The 25,666-nt window shown below is 38.6% G+C and overlaps 1 protein-coding gene across 1 annotated transcript; it reads right to left on the reverse strand.

Moving 5' to 3' along the window:
* Positions 1–64: 64 nt before the first annotated feature.
* Positions 65–22,883, reverse strand: LOC103918632 (antigen KI-67-like). Its single transcript, XM_009326011.1, has 8 exons — positions 22,829–22,883; positions 18,319–18,434; positions 17,921–18,092; positions 17,700–17,834; positions 11,433–13,186; positions 10,182–10,257; positions 6,799–9,594; positions 65–129 (listed from the first exon to the last, which is right to left on the reverse strand). The coding sequence occupies exons 1-8, from the start codon at positions 22,881–22,883 to the stop codon at positions 65–67; spliced, it is 5,169 nt and encodes a 1,722-aa protein (XP_009324286.1).
* Positions 22,884–25,666: the final 2,783 nt, after the last annotated feature.

Genomic DNA, 25,666 nt, shown 5'->3' on the forward strand with positions numbered 1-25,666 from the left:
TTATTTTTTCTTGGTAACATTTTTTTTTTTCCCCCCCCCCCCCCCCCCGTTAAATAGATGTGGTTTACTCCAAATCACTGTTTCTGTTCCTTCTGAGAACGAAGTGCATAGACTGCTGATCTTCAAATCCTGTTCAAAGAACAAAATATTTTTCAGTTTACTAGTCCAATCAGACACACAAAATACTTCAGTTTAAAATGCTTTTTAAAGGATTTACTGTAACATGTAGAATCACTGGTTCTGTGACATGAGACAATAACAGATACTGTCTTAAATCTGTTTTGAAACAGATAAACCTCAAAAGAATATGGCACTCTTTCTATTAGTGTCAATTAGAACCAGGTTGGTTTTTAGAGTAAAAGGACAAAACCAACAATCGTCTTCTGGAGGGAATTTCTTGGACTGTCTAAACAGGCCATTAGGACCTATTTTGTTAAGAGAGACATTGTCTTCTCTGGTACCTCAGCAGACACAGCCAGCTGTTATTTATGGACTATTTTTTAGTTATTACTTTGGTATTTAAAGTCCATTTAGTTAGAGTGGGCATTAGCTGCTCAACAGAAAAACAAACACAGAGCAGTTACTTTCTTGTGGATGGGAGCTCAAACTAATAAGCCCGACTGAGCATCTGCATGCGGAGCAAGCTCAGGCACTACATCACTGTGCTGTTAAGCACATACATGGTGACAGGCTGGATTCTAGCATGGTTCATTAGCCCTAAAGTCATCAGCAGACATGTGTTGACATAGCTGAATTGGTCAGACATGTATCATCACAACCCTTAAAACTTCTGATTACAAGTCTGCAGATCGGAGAATGAATGCAGAGAGCCAGCTCAGCTCTGAGCACCACCTAAAAAGCACTAGGAGGTATAGACCTCTGAATGGATCTGCATGAGCCAGCTGTAACTAAGCAGGCTTCAATGTCAAACTACCTCATTTTTTTCCATTACCTAAAATATCCCCAACTTTCATTACCCCAATAATGGGGAGTTGATTACAAGTTCCCTCTAAAGGGAAACACCAAATTCAGTAGTTGTGGCTAGTCAAGAGTAGTATAGCCATTTCTCATCTATCTAAAAGGTTGAGTGCCAATGCAGGTTTAGATGAAAATACAGTTGAGACCGGACATATTCTGACATTGCTGTGAAGTATCTATTGCGTTTGAAAATTTCTGGTCTTTATCTCACTGTGCACTGGATGTTCTCCATATGCAGGTATACGTACAAAGTCTTTTTTGCATATCCTATAAGGCCACTCAGTGAATACACTGGTTTGCTCATCTCACTGGCAACCTATTCTCTATGCACAATTCCGCACAAAAAGGCCAACATGCCCTCTTATATCCTATTTGCAGCTACGAGCTCAAGAACTGGCATGTAAATTGCAAAACACTCTGTAGTCTCTATGCTTTAACCCATCGTACTAGAGCTGCTCAGGCATCTGTCTCTAATTAAGCACAGACAGTTTTTATGCTGAATGTGCAACAGACACCTTGATATTCAGAATTATATGCAGTAGTTCACCAGCCCAGGTTGCCAACATGCCATGGTTTACCCCTGTGGCAGCACAGCTGAAATGAAAAACAACTGGAAACTTCCCTAGCATTCTTCCTCTACCAGCATACCTGAATGTACCCGCACAAGGCTTAGTTCTCCTTTGGTATGGAGGATGCTTCACCACTGAATGCTTACTATCTAAATTAGAGAAGATGGTGTGACCCATTATAATTTTAAGAAACAGTTGCATGTTACGCAACTGAAAATGGAGCATTTTCTGACAGAGCAATAGCCTTCAGCACTGTTTTCTCTTGTTCTGGAAAAACGGTCTTGGCCTCTGCCTTAAGACTTTGATTTATCATTAGGCCAGAAATTACTGCCTTGAATAACTACAGAATGATATTAAAGACTGAAAAGATAAGAGAGGTACAGCCACTTATAGGCACTTGGTTCTCTTATATAACTATGAGAACAGAAGAGAAAATTTACAGATGTGAGCTCAAAAACCAGCAAAGCCTGCGGGGCTCACCTGGACGGGTACTTACATCAAAAGCCTCAAGAAGTTAAAGCATTACTGTATTTCCTTTTTATATCCACGTTTCACAGTGAAGGCTACTGAGCCAAAATAAGGAGAGCTTGCTGTATTAACGCCATCAGGACAGGCAGTAGGAAAAACTCCTTATGGCTCAGTGAAATGTAAGTGTGAAAGCTGAGCAGCAGTTGAGCAGAAATGCCAAGTTCTGAGCAGAAACCTTCATTCAGATGGATCAAATAGTGAACAGGATACCACAAATGCATAAATGATTTCTTGAGGAGTTGAATGCCAAGGAAAATGAGAGTACTCCAGATAGAAATATCCTCTGCAGCGTAAGATACATAGATTAATACAATGGCACATACATAAGCATAGCACAGCAGTGCGCTCCAACCCATTTACCTCAATATGGTGTTCAGCATTTCATTTTCTCTGCACGTTGTCATTTATTACTGTGCATCGCTAATTCTTCCCTTTGTTTTCTGTTGAGATCTAGCCACCTTCTGCAAAAAATTCAGCTAGTAGACAATGACCCTCTTTTCCATTAGAATGTCAGATGCTAGGAAAAACAGCGTAAGAAATGATACATCAATGCTAAAAATAAAAATCTTCCTTTTAGCACAACTTTCAAACAATAGCATAGCTCAGGGATTTAAACCTACAGCGGTGTCTGCAACACTTAGGTGTTGTGGGTTTTCTTAACCTTGTAATGTGCACCATAGTGGTAATGGGGTTCTGACAAAGTGATCCCCTGTACATTAACTTCAAGGGGTTACAAATGCTAAGTAACTTTGTCCCGTTTCCCTTCTGTGAATCAGTTGATGGTTATAGCCTCTGGGCTTCTCTGAAAACAACAGGGGATACTTCTAGGAAGCAGCCAGTAGGGGCTGATACAGAAATAGGTTCATGAAAGGTGGAGATTTGGAGTCTGTTTTGCAATTGGGTAGACTTAGAGCCATGAACCAAATGCAAGGAGAAGACCACCACCCTTTTGTAGGGTGAGATGAAACTAGAGAAGTTCCTCAAGCCTGCTGGGACTTAACGTAAATATAGAGCCAATAAAACAGGTACGATTCTGAAAAACTCTTGAGAGTAACGGTCCAGACCCTACTGCTTCAGTTGTTGCTGTTGCAAGATGCATGAAGCTACATGACCTGAAAATTGGGAAGACTGCAAATCCTGTGCCATAGACCCAATTAAACATTTTGGGTAAAGATGTTCCTCACATCTGGAAGGCTGAAATCAAAGCTGGAGAAAGACTCCTCAATGCTCACCAAGTGCTGACTCTAATCACAAAAAAGGCTTGGAGGTTGCTACTGTTTCAAGAGGAACAGACCATCCACTGATCCTGATCAGTGGAAAGCATATAACTAAGGTAAAGCAAACACATGCAGGAAGCAATAGAGCTAATTTGAAAATATGACTAGATCTACAGCATGTTACACTTAAAATCTACACACTATAATTGAAGTATAGAAAAAATAAGCGCATTATAACAGGATAAAATGCCCAAAGCATTTAAAACTATGGATACGGACGCCATACATTCCACATATTAAAAGAAAACAAAACACCCAAATTAAAAAAATTCTTCATATCATATCACATCTGAGTTCTGAATGTCCACACAGCATCCAATACATTGCTTACTTAATTTGACTATTTTTGAGTTTGAAGAAAGAGAACAGAGTTCACAAACAAGTCACCTGAAGAAAGACCCATTATCATTCCCAAAAAGAAGAGCTAACAAGGACATCTGAACATAGCTGTCCTTCTGTAGAAACGTCTGTAACTCTTCATGGACTCAATAAAAATGTAAGCTTTTAACTCTGGTCTTAAAACTAAGCAAAAGTCAGATGCCCGAGATGAATTTTCTCCCTTTCTGCACTTAATATAGTAACAGGAAGCCACCAGCTTTGAAGAAAAATGCACATTGATATTACCCATACACTGCAGACACTGATCTCTAAAACTGGTCTCCAAACCACACGAGCTACTCCACATTAATTGCAACTCTGTGAAATGGGGCAACATCACAACTTCATGCACTCACTGCTCCTGTCTCTCTTACCAACGCTCACTTACACATGGAAGTGCTGCACAGTGGGGCCACGTTTACAAGTATCTGCGCTGCAGAAAACCCACTGCACGCTTTCAAAAACGCACCACGTGGCTAGGAAGGATGAATCTTTGAAATATGCTTGTAAGAGGACAGTAGTAATTACACATTCTTGACTGTTCTTAAGAACACAAAACACACAAGTCCCAAATTGTTCACAAATTTAATGACTTACAAATCTGCACTTTTCAGTACAATGAACTTAATTTTTTTAAAAAAATTATCAAAACTTCAGCATAATAGTTCTGCTAATACGTCTATAGTTTTTAAAGAATATTTACAGAACTGTAATGAAAAAATAAGACTTAAGCACACAAAAATTTAAGCAGAAAATAGCTTACAATTAAACTGGCAATAAAGCAACTGATCAACAGAAAAAGAGGGATAAATACCGTTACAAAAAGATTCATTTTTACGTTTGCAATTTTGCACAAGCACTCCATGGTTTAGGAACCACTACACATAGACAAATCTATTAAAACAGATATCTACGCTGTATCTGTAAAGAGTTAAGAAATAGATTTTGATAATATCATAATACAGTGATTGCTTTACAAAATCTGAGCTTAAAATCTGAGTGCAAATCGCGTCACATTAAAAACCTGCAATTTCATTACTGAATTGATTTAAAAACTGGTTCTGTGACTGTTAAGACTATTTTCTTGTTCTTGCACTTGTTCTTGTGCTTGATCTTGTCTTCCTGTCCGTCCCTCCAGCAGTCCGAGTAGCCCTTACATCCTCTTCGCCAAGTTCTTCTTTAGTTTTGTTTCTTTTTCCTTTTTGTAGCAATCTATTTTCATCATTCTCTATTTGTACACAAAAAAATTAACTGTAAATTTCTATCATAAATCAAACATTTTATACAAAATTCAATCTTCAGTTACATTGTTTTTAAAGGAAATGTCCCTAATGACTACATTCCAAAGATTACATCTATGAATTCAACAAACCAGTCATAAACCCCATACTTCTGCACATCCAATATCCTTTAAGATAGATCCCTGAGGACTTACAGCTATTTCTGAAAGTAGGTTAACATTAATGAGAGCACCAAAACCAATTAGCTACCATTTTAGCTGAAATTCCTTCTACTGATATGTAGAACTAAAACAAATCCAACACCGAAGAGAAATCCTGCAAAATAATATAGTAACTGTTTTATGGTCCAGATAAAGCTGGAAAGTCAGGCTTTTAGCTGTAAAGAAAAGACTATGTAAGTATCTAGATAGCACAGAAAAGTTAAGCTGCTCCAAGAGATCAGCATCAACCCAAGCACCAGACAGAAACCGTCACTAAAATCCATGTGGGGAAAGATCACCTCCCTGGAAGAGAAAATCCAGTAGTAAAGCATCAGAAGAGATCAACCATTTGGCAAGTACATGTAGCAGTATCAGGAAGCAGGAACTGGCAAGTGTGTAAAGGAAAACAAAAGAAAACTCAATAAACGAAGACAGATACGTGGCAAAATACATGTACATGTTATATGAGGATAAGCACATGCAATAGAAAAGGGGAAGAGCCAAAGAGAAATGAAACAAAGGGCATGGTCAAATCACGATAAGGTTTTTAAACACAATTTGGCAGGAAATTCCTCAATGTGTAGCTCTAAAGATTCATTGTTATTTCCATTTGCATACATGTATTTGATAATATTTTCTAATTGCATCATGGTAGTTTTTAAGTTACATCACATCAAGCTGAAGATTCCAGGGAATAATTTAAATGTCTGCAGCAAGAGTTCTATTGGCTTAGGGAAAGCAAAACAGTAAAGGAGGAAATGGGAGACGCAGGGAACTTTTGCTGTCTTTTTAGCTCAAATACAGCTTCAAGCCCTTCTAGCATCAACTTCAAAAAACAGTTGATGACTTGTAAAGGTCCTCCAAAACCTAGACATATAAAAGCAGGAGGTTAGATGGTATTTAGGAGAAAACAAGATGAACAATGGGTGCTACAAACATGTGATTATCATGTTCTGTCATTACCACCTTCTTCTGCATGTAAGTTAGTTGCTGTATTTACTCTAAACTACAATTTATTGTTATGGATTGAGAGAGTATGTATTATAGAAGAGCAGGAAGACATTTGAATACCCCAACAGAGGAATAATACACATCATACCCCATAAAACCAATCCCTTCCACTTATATAAACAAGATGTTTTTCCTAAGATAACATAGACCCTATTTACTTAAGTCTTCTTGCTATATTGAAGAACTACTCTCCATCTATATTAAAGCATGGCAGCCCATAGTTATACTAGAATTTTGTACACATTATTGTTATATCTATAAATAACTTAGCTATACTTAGAAAATAGAAAGCAAATTCTTGCCTCACCTGATTTTAATTTTTTGGACGCTAAGTCATCTGCTGGCAACTGACATTTTCTTCTGCGAGAAGTGGAAGTTGCCTGCTGTATAGGGTTAAACTCTTTTCCTTTTCCAGACTGATTATTTTTTTCGGAACCAGTGGATGTCAAACACACATTTTGAGTTTCCGAAGTGTTACTGTTTTCTGCTAAGTTGCCGTTTTTACAGATAGAAGTAGAAGTAGCTGCCTCTGACGCGAATTCTACCTTTTTCCTTTTATTCCTCAATTGCCTTGTTTTTCCCTGGGATGAATTATTTTCTAGAGGTGTATCTTCACCTTCTTTAAGAATCCTCTTTTGGCCTCTATCTTTGGGCAAGCCAGGTTTTTGCCTGAGAAAAGTGGAACTAGTTTCTTCAGATTTGGAAGCAATCGTTTTCTTTCTGCCCACTCTTGATGGATTTTCTTTTTCAGATGGAGCTACTTGCAGAAGTACACTCTGTTGTTCTTCAGGAGTTTCATTCTTACCATCTTCTGGCAAACCTTGAAGTGAGGTAGAACTAAGAGACAGTGAAGTGACTGTTTGCCTCGAGTTCCCTTTTGAAAGATCCATTTTTTCTTGGGAAGCAGAATTTTCCAAAATCAGCTTTTTTGTTTCCCCATAATTACTCTTTCTACCACTTTCTTTTGATAAGCCCCGTTTTCGCTGAATAGAAGTACAATTTGTGGCTCCTAACAAGAGGGCAATTTCTTTCTTTCTGCCTTTTCTTAGTTGGTTTTCTTTTACAGGTGAATCAAAAGTTTCTAATGGAACATTTTGATCTTCTTTTGGAGCTTCTTCCCTACCATTATCTGCTGGCAAACCACGTTTTCCTCTAAGAGAAATGTAATCAGTTGTGTGTGATGCCAGAGCAGTTTCTTTCCTTCTGCCCCTTCCTAATGGCTTCTCTTTCACACAGGACACTGTTTCCAAAGGCATATTTTGTTCATTAATACTCTCCTCTTTATCATCAGTTTCTGACAAGCCACATTTTCTCTGAAGAGAAGACGAACTTTTTGCCTCTGCTGCTAGATCCATCTTTTTCCTTTTGTCCCTTGCTGATGCATTTGCTTTTGCCTGCAAAGTTTTATTTCCTAAAGCTAGATTTTGATCTTCTCTCACAGTCATCTTTTTATCATCACCTTCTAGCAACCCACGTCTTTTTCTGATAGAAAGAGATCTAGATGTTTGTGATGCTGCAGCAACCTCTCGTCTTTTCCCTCGTCTCAGCGGCTTGTCTTCTGTTGAAGAGGGAGTAGCTTCCAAAGCTGAATCTTGCTCCTTTACAGAAGCCTCATCTTTACTATGATCTGCAGTTAATGTTTGTTTTTCCATAAAGGTAGAACAAGCTATTTGTGGCATGGAACCAACTTGCTTTCTTCTGCTCCTCCTTACTTGTGAAGAAGGATTTTCTGAAGTCTCATGTTGACCATCTTTGTAAGTCATTCCTTTGTCATCCCCAGGTAAACTCCTTTTTCCTACAACCACTTTGGAACTAGCTTCTTCAAGTTCAAAATTAACTTGTCTACCTCTACCCCTTCTACATGCAGTTCCATTGTTTTGTGCTTGATTCTCTTCCAGGATTTCAGTTTGCTTTGGTTTAAGTATTCCCCGTTCATTTCTTGTCCGCTTTTGATGGCTATGAGCAAGACTGTCACTGTTTGCAGCAGGTATTGATGTGCCAGCTGGGTTGTTATGGTCCTTCGTGACTTGGTATGTATTCTTGATACAAACAGAGCTCAAAGAATCTTTGAGAGATTTGTCCATTTCTGTTTCTGACTTAAATTTGGGAGTAATTAGTTCTGGGTTGTTTACATCTTTGGCAAATTCATCAGTCCTTTTCTCCAGAGAGTCATTTTTGCCTCTCCTGTTCCTAGTTCTGATTGTTTCTTGTACTGCACTTCTGTTTGCTTCCAAGTTCAGAGCAGTAACTGGCATTTTGTTTGTCTCTCCAGAAGGTGAATCTGCCTTTAATCTTTGAGATGCCTCTGTTGTATTTTCCTCAGCATTTTCTGTTTCATCTCCCTGAGATACTTTAATCTCATTTTTGATGTGTGATTGTGTTTCAGTATGAGTTTCAGCTGAAGTTTCCTCAGTTTTCTGAATGTTTTCTATATTTCCAAGTGCCATGCTGCAAATGTCTGCTTTTACTTCAGTTGAGTGTTTTCTAGCACTTCTTAAAGACTTAACTCTTTTCTCTATTATCTTTACTTCAAGTTTAGTTCCGTTTTCAGATTCTTCTGCTGTGGCAGTCTCAGTATCTTTGTCAAAAGTCTGTTCATCTCTTTGTATCATCTTTGCTGATGGGTCTTTGCGAAGCTTCCTTGCTGTCCCATGAAGGTCCTCTGAAGAAGCTTGTTTAACTTGGTCATTTCTAGCTCTTCTTCCTCTTTTGGGTGGAATCAGTGGTTCTGTGTTTTCTACTTTTTTTACCCTCCTAGACCTCTTCCCTGGTGACAGAAGCATTTCTTCGCTGTCTTCTACACCACCTTCATTAGATTTGTTTTCATTTTTTTTTAAACCTGTTTGCAGTTGACAATTTTCATTTTGAATGCAACTAGATACACTTACTATCTTTATGGTTGGATCATCTTCAGTTTCTAATATGTCATTGATGCCACACTCCTGCAAAGTCTGTTTCATATTTGCAGGTTCTTTTCCTAGCACTGAAGAACCTTTGCCACAAGACTCAAGATTCTCACTTGGATGTTTTAACTCCTTCGGTTCTTTCCTTTTACCTCTTTCTGGTCTTTGAGTAGCTCCATGTGGTTCCACAAATGAAACAGTTTCAACTTTTTCCTGATCAGGGTGCTTTGAAACAATTTCTTCTTGTGTGCAACAGTTTGTTCTCCTTCCTCTTCCTTCCTTTTTAGCTACTGAAGTTGAAGTACTGATCTCTCCCATCTCCTCTTGGGTGCTCTTTTTTTCCAGACCTTGCAATTCTTTTAAATTCAAATCCTTTTCACACTGCTTTGTTGAAGCAGGATGTATTGTTTTCCGTGATCTGGCCCTTGTTGGTCTCTGGGTAGACTGGTCTTCACTAGTTGATTCCTTCTGTTGAGAATCTTCACCTTGTGAAATATTTCCTTTGTCTTCTAAAACAGATTTTTTCCCCCCATTGAAAGTTTTTACATAGAAAAGAGCACAAACAAAAGTTATACGTTACTATGCCTGATCAAAGTATCCATGAGTTTTGATTTTCCTAACAGAGTCATCTTGCTCAAACAAATCACACTTAATATTCTTAATTTAGAAATAAATAAATAAGTAAATAAATAAATAAATAAATATTTTAACCACCTCCCAGAGTAAAGGCCAGGCTTCTGACCAATGACTTTTGGTTTATTTAGTAGGTAGCATTCATAGGTTTAAGCTATGTTCTTGAAAGTCTTTGCAAAGAAAGATAATTTTAAGTGGAGACCTTAACATCCGGTTTTTTACACTGGTATGTTTGGAGATGTCAACATTACCACACCGACAAACTACTACACTGTTACTTCTACACCAATAGAATTCCAGCACCTGGTGTTCATTAGGGATGACTGCACAAATTCCACGAGCTTTGCACGCTTCGCACTGTATATTTTTGAATTTTTAAAACATATGTTAAAACTTCATAATAACATATATTACCTTGCATATTCATTATTCCTCTAGTTAAAGCAAAAGTATTTGTACTTACCATATTTATGACCAGAATTAGTACAAGGAGGTGCAGTATCTTCTTGCTTAGAATCCGTAACATTTACTGATCTGACCTAAGGGAATAAACAATAATCAATAAACACATGTCTGACAGGACAAGAAATAATGGAGCCAACCAATACCAAATTAATGTATAGTAATAGCTGAAAGAAGTCTTGTCAAATACTTTTCTGTAAAAATGAAATTAACTTAGTTTTGTAACTGCATCCTTATATTTGATATTGGCACACAAATATATCAAACTTAATACTTGCCATCTGAGCTAGTGTAGCAGTTTTTAAAGTGAAAGATAACAAACGTTGCATAGAGTTAAAAAAAGTATTAATTAAATTGGCTGAAAAGTGTCTAAATGAGTGCTCAAAAGGAATTTGGGGTATTAAAGCCAAATAATTTGAGTATTTTGTAGTGTTTTATTGTAGTTCTACACTGATGAGAACTAAGCCCAGTGATACTTGACATTTTACCTATGGATCTGGGAATGAACATAAAAATTAATACTAATAAAATTCACAAGTTACAAGAGTGATGAAGCTGTGTATTATAAGGTCAGAATGGTAACCCAGAGCAACCTCAGTAACTACTTACACAGGGTTCCTTCAAAGAAAATACATATTAACACAGGCAAATGTACAGTGATAAAGCTATCTCTATAAAATAGGCATCCATTCAGGAAGCAATGAATGAAAGACTTAGGGGCATAGTGAGCAATCAAGTGATCACATGGTAACATGTTTTGTCAAATGCTCAACACTTCTGGATGTGCAAAGAAAAACAGAGCTTAAAATTTAATCTACAGGGCATGAAGCAGTTGTACAAAACAAAAAAACCCAACCATATGCCTTGCTTATGGAAAGGAAGGCTGAGAAAGAATTTGATTACAGTTTGTAAGCAATTTAAAGGGTACTTTAAACATAACGGGAACAAATGACCAGAAAAAAAAAAAGTGCTCAGATTCAAATTTGTAATAAGCTATGTTTTCTAGCAGGGGGGCATTCAGCTGGACAAAGCTGCCAAGGAAAAAAAAGATTGCCATCTTTACGGTTTTCAAGTCAACATGAGGTGCTTTTCTAGAAGGTATCTTTTCCTCCAGAGGTTACAGGCATGACATATTTGAAGTGCTGATACACTTGGCATACAAGATGTCATACTAGGAAGCCCAAGAATTTGTTTCAACCACAGGCTTAAAAGTCTAAATACATTCCTTCCAAAAGCTAAGTAAGTATTTTACCTTAATTTCCTCTGGTATATCAAACATTTCCGTAACTCCAACATAGTCCACTTCAAAATCAGAACATTTCTGCCTGGGTTCTGCCATAAGCCTTTGCAGACCCACAAAATCATCAACTGGTTGATGCTTCTCTCTTGGAGTCTTCAGTAGTCTGCTAATACCAAACATATCTTCTATGGGTTCAACTTTTTCCTTTGGTGTCTTGAAAATACGGCTGACCCCAATCATGTCTTCTACTGGTTGATATTTCAGCTTTGGAGTTTTCTTGATTAAAGTAACCCCTGCCACATCTTTTACTGCTTCCCTTTGTTGTACTGGAGTCTTCAGCAATCTTTTAAAGGCAATTTCATCTGTAATAGGTTCCAACTCTTGCTGTGGGGTCCTCAAGAGCAGCTTGATACCTGACAGGACCTCAACTGGCTCTGGCTTCTGCTGTGGGGTCCTCATGAGCTGCTTGATGCCTGACAAAGCCTCTACAGGCTCCAACTTCTGCTTCGGGGTCTGCATGAGCTGCTTGATGCCTGACAAAGCCTCTACAGGCTCCAACTTCTGCTTCGGGGTCTCCATGATCTGCTTGATGCCTGACAAAGCCTCTACAGGCTCCAACTTCTGCTTCGGGGTCTTCATGAGCTGCTTGATGCCTGACAAAGCCTCTACAGGCTCCAACTTCTGCTTCGGGGTCTCCATGATCTGCTTGATGCCTGACAAAGCCTCTACAGGCTCCAACTTCTGCTTCGGGGTCTTCATGAGCTGCTTGATGCCTGACAAAGCCTCTACAGGCTCCAACTTCTGCTTCGGGGTCTTCATGAGCTGCTTGATGCCTGACAAAGCCTCTACAGGCTCCAACTTCTGCTTCGGGGTCTCCATGATCTGCTTGATGCCTGACAAAGCCTCTACAGGCTCCAACTTCTGCTTCGGGGTCTTCATGAGCTGCTTGATGCCTGACAAAGCCTCTACAGGCTCCAACTTCTGCTTCGGGGTCTTCATGAGCTGCTTGATGCCTGACAAAGCCTCTACAGGCTCCAACTTCTGCTTCGGGGTCTCCATGATCTGCTTGATGCCTGACAAAGCCTCTACAGGCTCCAACTTCTGCTTCGGGGTCTTCATGAGCTGCTTGATGCCTGACAAAGCCTCTACAGGCTCCAACTTCTGCTTCGGGGTCTTCATGAGCTGCTTGATGCCTGACAAAGCCTCTACAGGCTCCAACTTCTGCTTCGGGGTCTCCATGATCTGCTTGATGCCTGACAAAGCCTCTACAGGCTCCAACTTCTGCTTCGGGGTCTTCATGAGCTGCTTGATGCCTGACAAAGCCTCTACAGGCTCCAACTTCTGCTTTGGGGTCTTCATGAGCTGCTTGATGCCTGACAAAGCCTCTACAGGCTCAGACTTCTGCTTTGGGGTCTTCATGAGCTGCTTGATGCCTGACAAGGCCTCTACTGGTTCTGACCTTTGCTCTGGGGTCCTTAAAAGCTGCTTGATGCCTGACACGACCTCAACTGGCTTCAACTTCTTCTTTGGAGTCCCCCTTTTACTTCCTGATTTCACCCGAGATGCATGTTTTTCTGGAATTATTGACAAACTATCCACACTAATGTTTTCTTCCAGCACAGCTTTTCTTTTTTCAGGAGTTTTCGTGGAAATCGCATCAAACATAGACTTTAGAGATTCCTCTCTCAGAAAGCGACAAACGCCTGGACTATCTTGTTTCTGTTCTGAAGCATCTGAACTATTTAATGGTGACACCATCATCTCTCCTGAAATAAGTAGTAGATATATGTAATTTGGAAAAAGAATAAAGCAGAAAGTCCAAGCATTCTAATTGCTGTATAACTAAGTAAAATGGATTCAAACAGCTGGAGACTTCTACAAACCAAAATCCAAAAAATGTGCATCAACAATTGATTTGGTAATTAGCTTCTACAAGGCACAGCATGGATTTAAAAAAATGACTATAAAAAAAATTCTATTATTTTTCTTATTTAATCTGATATAAAAATTAATGTCCTCTGTTGTCCTAAAATTTCTAGTGGTGCAAGTTTTTTATTACAATTTCCTTTTTGAAGCAATACCAGACATAAGCCAGAAGTTTTCACATTAAAGCATATACATTTGACCTTTCCGACACCAAGGAAGAAAAAAAAAGACAAGAAATTTTTGTAAAATTTATATCATGGAATCATAGAGTATCTCAAGTTGCAAGGGACCCATAAGGATCATTGAGTCCGACTTCCTGCTCCTCGCAGGACTACCTAAAACTAAATCATATGACTAAGAGCATTGTCCAGACACTCGAACTCTGACAGGCTTGGTGCCGTGACCACTTCGCTGGGGAGCCTGTTCCAGGGACCAACCACCCTGTCAGTGAAGAACCTTTTCCTAATGTCCAGCTGGAACTTCCCCTGACGTAGCTCCATTCCATTTCCTCGTGTCCCATCACTGCTCACCAGAGGAGATCAGCACCTCCCCCTCCGCTGCCCCCCTTGAGGAAGCTGTAGCCCGCAGTGAGGTCCCTCCTCAGCCTTCTTTTCTCTAAGCTGAACAAACCAAGTGGCCTCAGCTGCTACTAGTAAGTCTTACCCTCGAGACCTTTCACCGTCTTAGTCGCCCTCCTCTGGACACACTCTAATAGTTTGATGTCCTTCCTATATTGAGGCACCCAACACTGCACATAGTACTCAAGGTGGGGGCCGCACCAGTGCAGTGCAGAATGGGATAATCACCTCCTGCAACTGGCTAGCTATGGTGTGCTTGACGCACCCCAGGACATGGTTGGCCCTTTTAGCTGCCAGGGCACACAGTTGACTCACATTCAACTTGCCATCAACCCAAACCTCCAGATTTCTTTCCACAGGGCTGCTCTCCAGCCTCTCGTTCCCCAATTTGTATGTATAACCAGGATTACCCCGTCCCAGGTGAAGAATCCAGCACTTGCTCTTCTTAAATGTCATATGGTTGGTGATTGCCCAGCTCTCTCATCTATCCAGATCTGTCTGTAAAGCCTCTCTACCCTCAAGGGAGTCCACAGGTCCTCCTAGTTTAGTATCATCGGCAAACTTACTTAATGTACAAATGTGTACACTGAATGACAATTCCTGTGTCCAGATCATTTATAAAGACATTAAAGAGCACTGGCCCTAAAATTGAGCCCTCGGGGACCCCACTGGTGACTGGCCACCAGCCTGATGTAACCCCATTTACTATAACTCTTTGAGCCCGACATGTCAGCCAATTGCTCATCCAACGTATTATGGACTTGTCTAGCTGTGTGCTGGACATTTTATCCAGAAGGATACTGTGAGAGACAGTATCAAGAGCTTTGCTAAAATCAAAAGGTGACCTTGTCATAAAAGGAAATTAAGTTGGTTAAGCAGGACTTTCTCCTCGTGAACCATGGCTGGCTATGACCAATGACTGTGTTGTCTCTCAAGTGTTTTTCAATAACTCCCAAAATAAAATTCTCCATAATTTTACCAGGCGCTAAAGTGAAACTGACAGGCCTGTAATTACCAGGGTCTTCCTTCCTACCCATCTTGAAAATTGAGACATTTGCCAGCTTCCAGTCGACTGTGACCACTCCAGACTCCCAAGACCATTGAAAAATAATGGAGAGGTCCCACAATAACATCAGCCAGCTACACTCTGTTTGCATGTGGCTTGTACTTGGAAAGACACTTTTCACAAATACTCATTATGGTCCCTGCACAGGCACTGAATTTTGGAGTTCTTGGATTCTTTTGTGTCCCACTCATTATGCATAGCAGAAAAGGATAATCAAGAGGAAAGCTTGGGAAAAAGTGAAGTGAATTTCTCTGGCTGTTTAGTGCCAACTATTTTCCTTCACTATTTCCTAGCACAGTAAGCATGAGCATTAGAACAAGCATAACCATGCTGTTGCTCAATAGAAATAGCCATAATTCCTCCCACTAGTAAAAAAGAACTGAAACAAAGGAAAGGTTATGGAAGGCCAATGGCATCCTGGCCTGTATCAGAAATAGTGTGGCCAGCAGGAGTAGGGAAGTGATCGTGCCCCTGTACTCGGCACTGGTGAGGCCGCACCTCGAATACTGTGTTCAGTTTTGGGCCCCTCACTACAAGAAGGACGTTGAGGTGTTAGAGCGTGTCCAGAGAAAGGCAACGAGGCTGGTGAGGGGTCTGGAGAACAAGTCTTATGAGGAGTGGCTGAGGGAACTGGGGTTGTTTAGCCTGGAGAAAAGGAGGCTGAGGGGAGACCTCATTGCTCTCTACAACTACCTGAAAGGAGGTTGTAGTGAGGTGGGTGTTAGTCTCTTCTCCCAAGTAACTAGGGATAGGACGAGAGGAAATGGCCTCAAGTTGCGCCAGGGGAGGGTTAGATTAGACGTGAAGAAAAATTTCTTTACTGAAAGAGTGGTTAAACATTGGAAGAGGCTGCCCAGGAAAGCGGTTGAGTCACCATCCCTGGAGGTATTTAAACGACGTGTAGATGTGGTGCTTAGGGACCTGGTTTAGTGGTGGACTTGGCAGTGCTAGGTTAACAGGTGGACTTGATGATCTTAGAGGTCTTTTCCAACCTTAATGATTCTATGAAAAAAGTCTGGTCAGAACAATTCACAGAAGATTTTAGAGGAAGTTGTATTTTCTTCCTGAAACACAATTTAGACCAAATTTATAATGCCAGAAACACTATTTCCAGAACAATATACTCAAAACCAAGCCTTGAATATTGAAAGGCTAGCCTCGCTTTGGTCCCTGGGAAAATAGTGGAGCAGGTCCTCTTGAAACACATTTCTGAGCACAGGAAGAACAGGGTGATTGGGAACAGTCAGCATCAATTTATCTGAGGAAAATCACACCTGACCAATCCAATTACCTTCCATGATAAAAAGTACAGATTTGTGGATGAAAAGAGAGCAGTAACTATTTAATGTGACTTCAACAAGGTTTTCAATGCTGTCTCCCACAATATTTTGGCATCCAAACAAGAACATTACAGGCTAGATGAATAGGCAACTGGTTGAATAAAGAACTGGTTGGATGATCAGGCTCAGAGAGTTGCAGTTAATGAGTCTCTACCAGCAGGCTAGTAACAAGTAAGAGTACTGCAGGCTGGAGGAACAGGATAACTCTAGGAGTCCCTTATCCTTAACTATAACTATGATCTCATTCTTAAAACCATCATCTCTGTTCATTTTAAAAGCATAACCCTCATCTTGAAACTAGAAATAAAGTGCACGTCTACTGGTGTCAGTTTTTAATCAAGGCTTCTAGGACCTAACAATAATTTGCCTTTGTAGTTCCTATCGTGTCAAGTCCTAACCGTAAGATGTTCAAGTCCTTCCAAATTCCTAGTCCAGCAGGATGGATTAAGAAACAAACTAGTTTTTTCAACCCATATTCCCTAAATTATGAAACTAAAGCACTTATGACATACAAAAGGATTGATGTGTATAGAATCTAAGATTAAGGACTTGCTTGCCCACCGATTCAAGGAAAGCACTGAATAACAGGATAAATAACAGCTGATAACGGACTTCAAGTGGATGAAGATCACTCTACAAGTTCTTCTTTTCAAAGAAAACACTTTTTACTGGACTCCCTTCTGAAGTTATAAGAAGGTTTGCTATACCTAAGCCTATCTTCCACAACACCTGAAATAAACCAAAATACATTTCAACTATCATTATTAGTAGTAGTATTTTAAATATTGGGGGATTTATTCTTGATTTTTGTTGGTGTTTCAGTAGATGCTCAGTTTTGCTAAATTCTCAAGAAAACAAGAATTTTAATTTCAAGAATTACGAGTTATACAGGGACACAATGACTGCTATGAAAGGTTATTAGCAAACGATGCACCATCTTAATACAAATCTTTCTAACCTGACACTTCTTTAAAAAAAATTTAAATAGACTTTTTCTGCAAGATTACACAATAACCTCTCCCTGCCATGAAACTTTGTCACTGGATTTAGATGTATCCACAGACAACTGATTAAGAAAGTGCCACGCTTCAGAACAAGATTTGCCTGAAACAATACTTCAACATTTTAAAGTTTCATACCAAATAGAACGAATAAGAAAATACCACCTACTCAAAAATTAACTGGAACTACAAAATTGTCTTTTAATACATGATAAAAATCAATGGTTCCTTTTATGGGTTGCCTGATATTTCATCTCAGTACATCAAGTCTGCCTAGGCTGAGACTACTCACTGTCTCAAGTAGCAGACACACAGCTATCCCTAAATATACCTTAACATTTCCTTTCTTTTCAAGTTAACAAACATACCAGATTCTTCAGGAGTGTGCAATTCAGAAATTTCCACTGCAGTACACGTTGGTGTAAAATCAGTCTTCTGAACAGTGGCCAAAGGTAATGTTTTTCCACTCTTATTTTCTGGAGTTTGAAACATTTCATTCATTCCTATAAATTATTCAGAGAAATGAGCATACGCTTTGACAAAAGAACTACACAGTTGGCAGAGTGAACAACAGACTTTAAAAACTTACCTGTGAAGCTTTCATCCATGTTCATGTTTAGCTTCAGGATAGGATTTTTTACCACTTTAGGGACCTGTCCAGCCATTCTTACTGTGGTGGAATAAGCTCTACCTACAACTATTGTAGCAGGTGACTCTGCATGACCTGTACTAAAATGACCTTTTATTTTTCTTTCTGGAGTCTGCAGAGGGGGAAAAAAGGGAGGGGGAAAAAAACAACCTTAGTAAACAGAGATTCCTTTTATATAAAATCTACATTTCTTATATGCTGTGACAAAGACATCAACACCCATTTAATATCATACTAAAAGCTCATAAGCTTCCAGCTTCTGTAGCGAAATACCTACAAGCTGTTTTGTGGTTATGCCAAAACAAAAAAAAAGAAACATGAAAAGAGAAAAAGAATACCTTTGGTGATTGGGTTATCTTCTTCAGTGATCTTCCTTTTTGGACTCTTTTTTTAACAGTCTTCGATTGTGGTCTTGCAACACCTAATTTTACCACTTCTGCCCAAGATTTTGCAACTAGAAAACAAAAGAGAAATAACCACTTTAATTCTCAGCCGTATAAATGGAAGTTCACAATTATTTCTTTATGATTGCTTCAGTCAGGCATAGGAAAGTGGTTGTTATATCACCTGACAACACCTATACTAAAGTGCTCTGTGAAACACTTTCAGTTGCAAGACCCAATTTCAGCTGAAGTTTAAGAAGTGTCTAAGTACCCGGTACAGCTATTTCCACAACAAAACAACAAAAAACTTCATACAGTGTCAAGTAGATGTTAGATCCTAGAACTGAATGCTGACCCAATTCTGCCCTCATTCTTTTTGCAAGGAAATATTTTTTCCGAATAGAAACTTGCCATGAGCCTTTCAGTCTCGTTCATTATTATACCTGAACTGTTCCCTGGTGGGACACAAGATTTAACATCAGAGAAATGGCTTTTAAGTGAAACACATCCAGCGCTTTTCTTTCACCAGCTTCCCAAGGAATTTTGCAGTCAGGAATTTATTTATTTATACTGCTTACAGCATTTAGATCTACACAGACTTTCCATAATTTTTCTTATGTCACCTTCTCCTTAAAACGTACTCTGAAAATTCCCAAAGCAACGTTACCTTTATCATAGCATCATTCTGTACACAGCAGAGGAATCAGGGAATTAGTTGCAGCTGTGTAATAAATGAAGCTGTAAGTTGGTAGGATATCTGCCTTGTTTACTTCAGAAATAGGCTATGTGAAGACAGGGATCATAAAAAAACCGATTATTTATTTAAGTAGAGATAAAAAGGGGAATGCCATTTCTGAAGGAAAGGGTATTATTATTCTCTTGTCAGAATTGCTGTGCAAGTTGGGGAAAGTCTGTAAATGAAAAACTTTCAAAAGCTGTCATTGCTATGGTGTTCAGGATATGTAGAAAAATGCCAAGCATGCAGGAAATTATCTGAAAAAGCATTGGAAACACAAAGAGTTTTATTTTGGATGCAAAGTAGACATCCAAAAGTTTTAAGAACTGTGGCATTCTTTTCATATTACAGAAGAAGCTGATGCACTGATATTGAAAGCCTCTTACACATTACAGAGAGGTGGTGAAAAATGGTATGTCATTAATATTTGTGAAATACTCTGGTGCTATTAAAATGAATGGAACAACCAAAGCCACTGGGGGGGAAAAAAAAAAAACAACAAACAACAAACCAAACCACTTATTTTGCTAAAAGACTAATACCACTTTCAGCTGTATTAAACCAGGCAGTATAATGATGAGACCATCACTGGGACATTTTATGTAGTATGTTGTTCAAAATTTTGAAATGACACTACAAAAAAATGGAGATAGTAAAGAGTAATAAAAATTCCTGGGTGAATGGTGATGTTGGTGGGAAGCTTTAAATTTGACTTTGAAAGAGTGAAATTGATTAAATTTACGAAAACAGACAACAAAGACACCTTATCTGTAAGTTTCTTCAAAGATAAAAATTTCAAGAACCAGAGCTCCCCTATCATAACGTTTCCAATGCTGTCAAAACTATTTCAAACCAGTGTTCAAATTCAAGTGTTCAACTTAAAAATATTCAAATTAACACCTTAGTTATCATCCTTTTTTTTAATTGTATCTGTTATATACTACTGTCAACAGTTAACTGCAGTCCATCCATGGACAAAGGTTGTGAACTAAAAAAAGGCACAAAGAAAACAAACTGAAGGTAGATTGCTATAAAGCGCACATTTTCAAATCAAAATTGATGTAATTGATACAATTTGATTTAGTTCAATACTACCTGGACTTGAAGGATCACTATTGCAACTAACCTTGCAAAGAGAACCTTAATTCTATCATTTTTCAACTTCTGAACATTAAGATTTGTGTTCTAAATACGGTTTTATATATGCTTTAGTAATTTGCTTTATCAATACGAGAGAATGTAACACTTTGCAATTCCCAGTTGTTTCCAACAAGTCCAACAACAGTCAGAAGATATGCCAACCATTTGGTGGCCTCTGCATAATGAAATAATAGGCCTACTTCAGTTTTGTTCCTATATTTTAAAGCATTAAAATTAATATTAAAAATTAACTGCTGAAACAAACCTAGTAAATTGGCACTAGAGGCACCACTTCTTCTTTTTGCATTGATAACTGCTACAGCCCCACTTCTCCTCTTCATGGGAGTGACCTTCAAAGCAAGTTGTGCACATCTTGTTAATTTGTCAGGTGTAGCCGTTAAAAAGGTTTCGTCATCTTGGTTAATGTGAGATTTAGGTGTTTTCGCTTGGGCACCATTTTTCTCCTTTGTATTCATGTCTTCTGCAACAGCATCATTCTCTTCTGCAATTGGTAATGGTGTTGTGATGTGAGAAACAGAGAAACGTCCTTTTGTGTAAGGTGCTGGAGAGCCTAAAGTAAATTTAGGTGTTGCCTTCCGAGAGGCAGGGGATGAGGCAGTCGGGGACTTCTGGGTTGGCAAATTTTTTGGTGACATTTTTTCTTTCTGCGAATGTTCAGAAAGTTCCTAGTGGAAAAAAAAAAAAAACAACAAAACATAAAGTAAATACAATAGTACAAAATATCATCAGATCATTTGAAAAAGCCTTAAATGTTATTCTCTGAAAACAAACCTTATAAGAAGTTTTAAATCTCAAAACAGTCTCAAAAGACACATGCAAATTCAATTGAATAAATTAACTGAATTTATTATTCTACTTTATTCAAAAGTTTTTTTTTCCACATCAAGTACACTACACACATTTTAACTAGTTTAAATCAACAGCAAATGTTTTCCAACTTCTAGCCAAACCACGTGGCAGTAGCTTGCACAGTCTGCCAACAAACTACTGTTCTGTTTTCTGTTATTTATGGTAAACTGGAGCTTGTAGACACTGCTGCTAAGCACAAACATACAGAAATATACTCCTGCATATGCATGAGAATGAGCAATAAAAACACACCTCCTGTATAAAGACAGGTAGATATAAAGGGTAAGCTGAGCCCTTTCCTACAATGGAGAAGTTAAAAAAATGTTGATTAAAATTTGCTGATTTTAAATACCATTTTAATTTGCAGCTAAAATATCCACTTCCCAACATACATCTAACAAGGTTTACTAAACTTTTTAAATTAATTTTTAGAAGTCTTAGAATTTATAAACCCTGTTCATATTAATTGTCTTAGCAACTTGATCAGTCTTAACATTTACCTGGACTGCAAAGTGCTTCAATCCCTGAACCTTTTTCAGAACCGCACGTGGTGAGTTTCCAAACGGTAAGCTCAGTCTTGCAGGAATCGCACCTCTTTTAAGGGGCGAGTTGGGAGGCAAACTTTTATCAAAAAGTTCTGGACTTAGATGACCACCAAAAGACACTCTCTTTCTTTTTCCTGAAGGCTGAAGTAACAAATCACCACTTTTCCTCTTCTGAGATATCCTTTTTGTCTTGCCTAGAAACAATTGAAAATATTTCCGTATATCTAAGAATCGAAGTCAACATTTTAACCAGCATAGAAAACAGTGCTTACTCGCACATTTTAAAGTTGGAAACATATCAGAAGATAACTTAAAGAGAAATTGATTCAATTGAGTAAACTTCTATTCATATTATTGTGTATTTTTATGGTCAAATATAACTACATGATAAATATTTTAGAAGCAATATGTCAGCAATGAGTTCTAAGTTTTATGTAAGTGGAAAAAATTCTCAGAAAAATGCTAAGAGAATTTCTCAAATACAAAAACAACGAGGCAGGGGACTAAACATATTTACCTGATTCTTCTCCAGCCAACAGGCCAGAAATATTCATTTCTGAGACAGCCTCATTGTCTTTCAGTGCAGTAGCACTTCCAGAAGACCTTCTCTTTGATGACAATCTACGAGGTCTTTTAACACTTGCATCTTCCAAATCTTGTTTCTGATTATATCCCTTTGTGGCCAGCTCTTCTTTAGTTCCATTGTCTTTTCTGTCTGTAGTATTATCATGATGTCCTTGAACAGCATTTGTCACCAATGCTTTTTCAGTTAGCAGTCCAGAGGTCCTTGGCCCACCCCTTTTTCTTCCAGAGTCAGATTTCTGACCAGCAGGAGATGCCAGTTCTGATATTACCTCTTCTGAAGCCAGTGTCTCTGAATGGACACTTTTGTTTGACAATTCTTTACTTTGCCTGTTATTTCTTCTGGGACTCTTGGAATTAGAAAAAGAGGCAGGAGTTTCAGAATGTCCCTCTTTTGAATTAACAAAGTTTGCCTCATCACAAATTTCTTTCAGCACTTCTTTTTGTACAGGTTTTCCTGGTGTATGTTGTTTACTATTTCGTCTTTGTTTTAAGCATTTATTTTCTGCCAAAGGCAGTTGTTTGAGGCTATCATTTCTGCACGCTGAATCTTCCCTTTGAGTTTCAGCTGAAACTTCTGAAAAAGACTTACATTTCATTGACACACGTCGACGAGTTGTTGGAGTATCAGTACTTACAGGAGTCATTCCGCTAGTTTCTTCGGTAGGCAACATGAAATGAGACCGAGGACTCTTCCTTCTGGGCGTTGGTGTAGACAGAATGTTTTTATCTACTTCAGAAACATTTGTCATGTTAGTTGTTTGTGCTATTTTATCTACTGCTATTGCAGAGCTGAATATTTTCTTTTTATCTGCATAATCCAAGCATTCTATAGAGCACGGCTTCAGTGAAAATGCTGCATTTCCATCATTCTCCTTACTGGGTTTGGTTGCAACTTCAGTATCTTTAGATTTGCCTGCTGTACTTAGTTCCTTACAATCCTGCAAGTGACTTCTTTTACCAATATCTCTTGACATCTCCTTTGAAACAGAAGTTTGAGGACTTCTGGTAAAACTCTTCTTGGTAGCACTTCCTACAGCTGAGATCTGGTTAAATTCTGAACTGATTGCTTCTGGCTTTGTTTTTATTTTACATTCTTCAGTATTTTCACTTCTGCCTATCTTCTTTTCTTTAGTCAGGCTTCCCAGATCATAAACACAACTTGATGATGAAATTTGAGCACCTGGTTCTAGCAGAACACTCTTACCATCTTTTGCAGCTTGTTTAGATACATTTTCCTCTTGCAAAGGTTTTTTCACTTTAATCTCATGTTTCAGTTTTTCATAGAGTTTACTAAAGGGAGACATTTCATTTTGTTTTTTACTAGATTGATGTATTCTGTGTGAAGATTTGGGTGTTTGTAGTTTGACGGGTAAAGCTTTGGAAATATTTTCCTCTGTACTTTGTTTGTTTTCATTGGCATTTTTTTCTTCACACTCAGCATTATCTACAAAGTAAGCAAAACAAAACAAAAAGTAATACAGATGCAGAGTTACTTAAAAATTGCAGAACTACAAATATGAGTTCCAAAAACACAGATAAAAATTCCTTCCTTTCTTCTCCCAGGACAGTCAACCAGGGTCCAGGATACAGTACTGTAAATAAAGCTCTGTTAACAATAACAATTTCTCTCATAATAGAAGCATTAGTTTCTAAATGTTTAACATAAATTTTAAGTTGTAATCTGGAATTTATCCCATATTCAGGTAAGGCACTTGGTATTTCACGCTTTTGTTTTTCTTTGGAATCAATGGCTCACATACATCTTTCAGGGCTGCCACAAGACAAATCTATGAGCATAGACTTAAACAACCATTTAGATCAGCTTACCACAATTCAATCTGGCTTTTGTCTTGCGTTTACATAGGTGCTGTATTGCTTGAACTGTGGCAATGCTTCTTTAGGGTAAAGCCAGACAATAAAGAGCTGCCACTTCCCGGACAAGACATAGCAAGTGACTACATGCGTGCTGCCATTCCACTGTAATCTGTAAACTGCATCCAAAGAAGCTTGAGGTAGCATGCTTCACTTTGCATTTTCCATGAGTGAGGGGTATATGCCAGCTAACAGAGTTCATCTGATAAGAGGTGCCTTTTTAAGCCACAGGAAGCTGAGACCTCGTATACATCTACAAGGTCTATTTCTCAACTCTACTTTATGTCAGCATGAACGCCTGCCAAAACAAGTGCTGATACATGTTGACTTCTTTTAATCGTGATGGGAAATAATCCATGTAAAGATGAGGGTAGAGACTGAGATACAAGGAAAAGCCTGTCAATTATCTTCTGGGAAAAGAAGTGGGGGGGGGCGTAAACAGAAACATGGGAAAGAACAGGAAATTAGATCTTTCTATGAAAGCTTTTACCCAACTGCAGACAAGTACATCAGTATTTTTTTTACTGAGCTGACAATTTGTTCCCTTAAAGTAGGTAGAACAATGAAGCAAAGACTATTGTATCACAGGACAGTGTTGGGGAACCTATCGCCCAAATCCTGCGAATACAGATGCGCTCACAACAACCCACTGAAACGGGACACACTGAAACAGCCTGGGTTTTTTGCACTGGAACAAACATTTGTCACAAAAATCAAACCTGTCTGTAGATAAATACCCTCTATCTAACAAACCTTGTATCTTCCCATGAAAGTAGCGTTACTTAAGACAAGAAGGATGGGAAGGTGAAGTCCTGGCATTTAACCAGTCCATGGTCTATAACTACCCAGACTTAGTAGCTCTAGATTTTTACTGGGTCTACATGAAACAGCTATTGTAAACTACTATTTCAATCAGCAAAAATTAACCCTTCCTATATATCTCCAAAATTATACCCGTTTCAATTTCTTATTAGGAAAGCATACATGAGATAATGCAATATTTGCTCAAAAGGGATCTAGCTGTATTCTAGGTCAGCAGAGAACTGCAAGTTAAATTTTAACCACAAGAGTGAATTTGCCATGTTATACTTGTTTGATGCCGCTGAAAAGTAAAATGTAATAGGTAATTGTTTCACGTATCAGTTTCAACCGACATTTGTATTGCATTTGCAAAGCTGGTGTACTGAACTCCCTTCTTCGCTATAATCTTCATAAACTGAATTTGCACAAATCACGTAAAGCAATATATATGGATTTTGCCAGTTCCAGGCTAACTGTTACTGCCCATTTGTCAGGATGCAATTAAACTGATTTCTCCTGGCAGAACTTAACTTCGGTAAATCACAGCATCCAAGCATGATGAGATAGTACACTGACACAGCAAGGTGTATTGTACTCAGATTGAAAAGTCTTAAAATACATTTCTTTTGCTCTTTTCAACCTTGTTTTTCCTCTTACGTCAAGAATAAATGCAGTTAAGGGGGAAGAAGAAAACACCCCCCCCCATAAAACAAGTACCAACCTGAAGAAAGAAGACTTTTAGGTCCTGAAGTTT

Source organism: Pygoscelis adeliae, unplaced genomic scaffold (assembly GCF_000699105.1).
Source record: "Pygoscelis adeliae isolate BGI_AS28 unplaced genomic scaffold, ASM69910v1 Scaffold4, whole genome shotgun sequence".
Lineage (NCBI taxonomy): Eukaryota > Metazoa > Chordata > Aves > Sphenisciformes > Spheniscidae > Pygoscelis > Pygoscelis adeliae.

Excerpts from the sequence above, each read along its gene's own strand:
- LOC103918632 (XM_009326011.1), bottom strand. The coding sequence starts at position 22,883 with ATGACTCCTGTAAGTACTGATACTCCAACAACTCGTCGACGTGTGTCA. Across the intron at positions 18,093-18,318 it reads AGATAACCCAATCACCAAAG|ACTCCAGAAAGAAAAATAAA; the intron begins GTATTCTTTTTC and ends CCCCCTCTGCAG. Across the intron at positions 13,187-17,699 it reads GCACACTCCTGAAGAATCTG|GAGAGATGATGGTGTCACCA; the intron begins GTATGTTTGTTA and ends TACTTATTTCAG.